This window comes from Pygoscelis adeliae, unplaced genomic scaffold (assembly GCF_000699105.1).
Source record: "Pygoscelis adeliae isolate BGI_AS28 unplaced genomic scaffold, ASM69910v1 Scaffold259, whole genome shotgun sequence".
Classification (NCBI taxonomy): Eukaryota; Metazoa; Chordata; class Aves; order Sphenisciformes; family Spheniscidae; genus Pygoscelis; species Pygoscelis adeliae.
Window position 1 is genome coordinate 163,797 of NW_008825497.1, and position 2,407 is coordinate 166,203.

The following is a 2,407-nucleotide window of genomic DNA, read 5'->3' on the forward strand; positions in this document are numbered from 1 at the left end:
GCGAGGTAGGGGCAGCTGGGGGTCATCAGGGGAGAACTGGAGGGCACTGTGGGGGCCGTGGGAGCAGTAGAGGAGCTAGGGGGCATTGAGGAGCATTGGGGGCAGCTGGGGCACCAGGGGCCAGGACGTTGGGATGGGAGTGTGCAGGGGTCTCCCAGACGTTGGGCTTCCCCCAGGCCCCACCCTGACCCCCATGTCCCCCCAGGAGGTGATCTTGCGCCTGCTCTGCCCGGCCCCCCAGAGCCTCTAGCCGCCAAACTGCTCCAGACCTGCTGGGTCTCTCGATTCCTGCCCCCGGGCACCTAGGCTGCCAAGCACTTGGCACCCACATGCAGTTTTGGGGCCCCCTCGACTTCAGGGGGCTGCTAATAAAAGCCTCTCTTGGCTCCCTCTTTCCTTGCAGAGCTCCCATCATGGAGAACCCCTGCAAGGGACCTCCACCAGTCCATGGTGGCATCACCCTCCAGCCCACAAAGCAGCCTCCCTATCTGAGGACATCTCTCCATTCAAAGCCTCTCTGTGACCGTGGGAGCTGCCAGGCCCCAGGAATCTGGAGGTTCCCACCATGAGCAGAGCCACCCCCAGCCTCCCAGGACTGTTTCTCCAGTCCCTCTGTCATCTTTGTGGCCCTTTGCAGCACTCGCTCCAGTATGTCCATGTCTCTCTTGTACTGGGCGGCCCAGAACTGGACACGGTGCACTGGGTGGCCTCACCAGGGCTGAGGAGAGGGGAAGGATCACCTCCCTCCACCCACTGGCAGCACTCTCCCTAATGCAGCCCAGGAGGCTCTTGGCCTTTGTTGCCCCAAGGGTGCACTGCTGCCTCATGTCCAACTTGGTGTCCACCAGGAAACCTCCAGCAACTTCTCTGCCAAGTTGCTTTCCAGCTGGTCGGTCAGCCTCTGGCATGTACTGTATCAGGTTGCTTCAGCATTATCTCCCCGTCATAAAGCCATGATAATCTACTACTCCTGATGGCCGCCTTGTCCTCCATGTGTCTGGAAATGGTTTCCAGGATTACTTGCTCCATCACCTTCCCAGGGATCGAGTTGAGGCTGGCTGGCCTGTAGTTCCCTGCATCCTCCTGCTCGCCCTCCTTGAAGATAGCAGCGACACTTGCTTTCTGCCAGTCCCTAGGAACCTCTCCCCATCACCATGGCCGTAATTACACAGGTGATGGAGAATGGTCTCAGAAGGACATCAGCCTGCTCCCTCAGCACTCCGGGGGTATCCCATCTGCTCCCAGGGACTTGTGCCTGTCCCGTTTGTTTAAATGTTCCTCAAACCGGTTCTCCCTTCCCAGGGGGAACTCTTCCTCACCCCAGCCACTCCCTCTGGCCTCAGGGGCCGCGATTCCTGAAGGCAGCAAAGGCCAGAAAGTTTTGAGGACATGGCTGGCTGGTTGTCACACCTCCAGCATGTTCTGGTGCCTGGGGTTTACCCTCCCTATGTGCAGGACTTTTTGCACATCCCTTTGTTGAACTTCATGAGGCTCATTTCTCCGGCCTGGCCAGTCACCTCTGAACAGCAGCACAACCCTCTGGTGTATCAGCCACTCCTCCCAGTTTTTGATCATCTGCAAACTCGCTGAGGGTGGCACTCTGATCCATCATCCAGGTCATTAATGAAGAGGAGAAAGAGTAGTGGCCCCTGGAGCAGGTTGTCCAGAGAAGCTGTGGATGCCCCATCACTGGAAGTGTTCAAAGTCAGTTTGGACAAGGCTTAAAGCAACCGATCAAGTGAAGGATGTCCCTGCCCATGGCAGAGAGGTTGGACTAGATGATCTTCAAGGTCCTTGCCAACCCAAACCACTCTGTGATTCTATGATTCTGCATGGACTCTCAAATTCCTGGAAATGAAGTCACCAGATCTGCAGCATCTGGAGGAGGTTCACGGAAAACTGAGGTGAGCAGAAAGGGGTTTGAATGACATCCCTGCACCTCGTGACTGTCTGTCACTGAGCACTGTCACTGGCATGCAAGATGGTCAGCATGAAGAAAACTGTGGCGAGACACCTTTGGGACACCTTCAGACACACTGGTGAAGAATCACCCAGGCAGGCAGGTGAATAGAAATGCTTCCCAGATGATTTACTTCTTAACTGACAACTCTGTAATCTAAAAAGCACTGCTCATTTCAACACAGGGCTTTCAGAAACTGGCTTAGCTACAGCCAAGGATGGATCAGGAGAGTGGTGGAAGCACTCTAGCTTTGCTGGAGAGGCTTGGCTCAGCCCCTGCAAGCAGACTGGAGCACTAGGACACACTGAAACTCTGTCCAGCTCCACTGGCTTCAGTCAGCTCTGTGTCTACTGTCGACTAGGCAAACTAGCAGGTAGCAAGTAGGGAGCTGTGCTGACTTGGGAACATCAGCAAGCAACACTTCTGAGTCATCAGGAGCATTGTGCG

General features: G+C 55.8%; 1 protein-coding gene across 1 annotated transcript in view; it reads left to right on the top strand.

Annotated features, from left to right (window-relative positions):
• Positions 1–250, top strand: part of LOC103923106 (testis-specific serine/threonine-protein kinase 4-like) — a 3,862-nt gene extending 3,612 nt beyond the window's left edge. The window contains exon 6 of the mRNA XM_009331356.1: positions 206–250. Coding sequence (XP_009329631.1) covers positions 206–250 — 45 coding nt within the window. The remainder of the gene's footprint in view (positions 1–205) is intronic.
• The last annotated feature ends 2,157 nt before the right edge of the window (positions 251–2,407 follow it).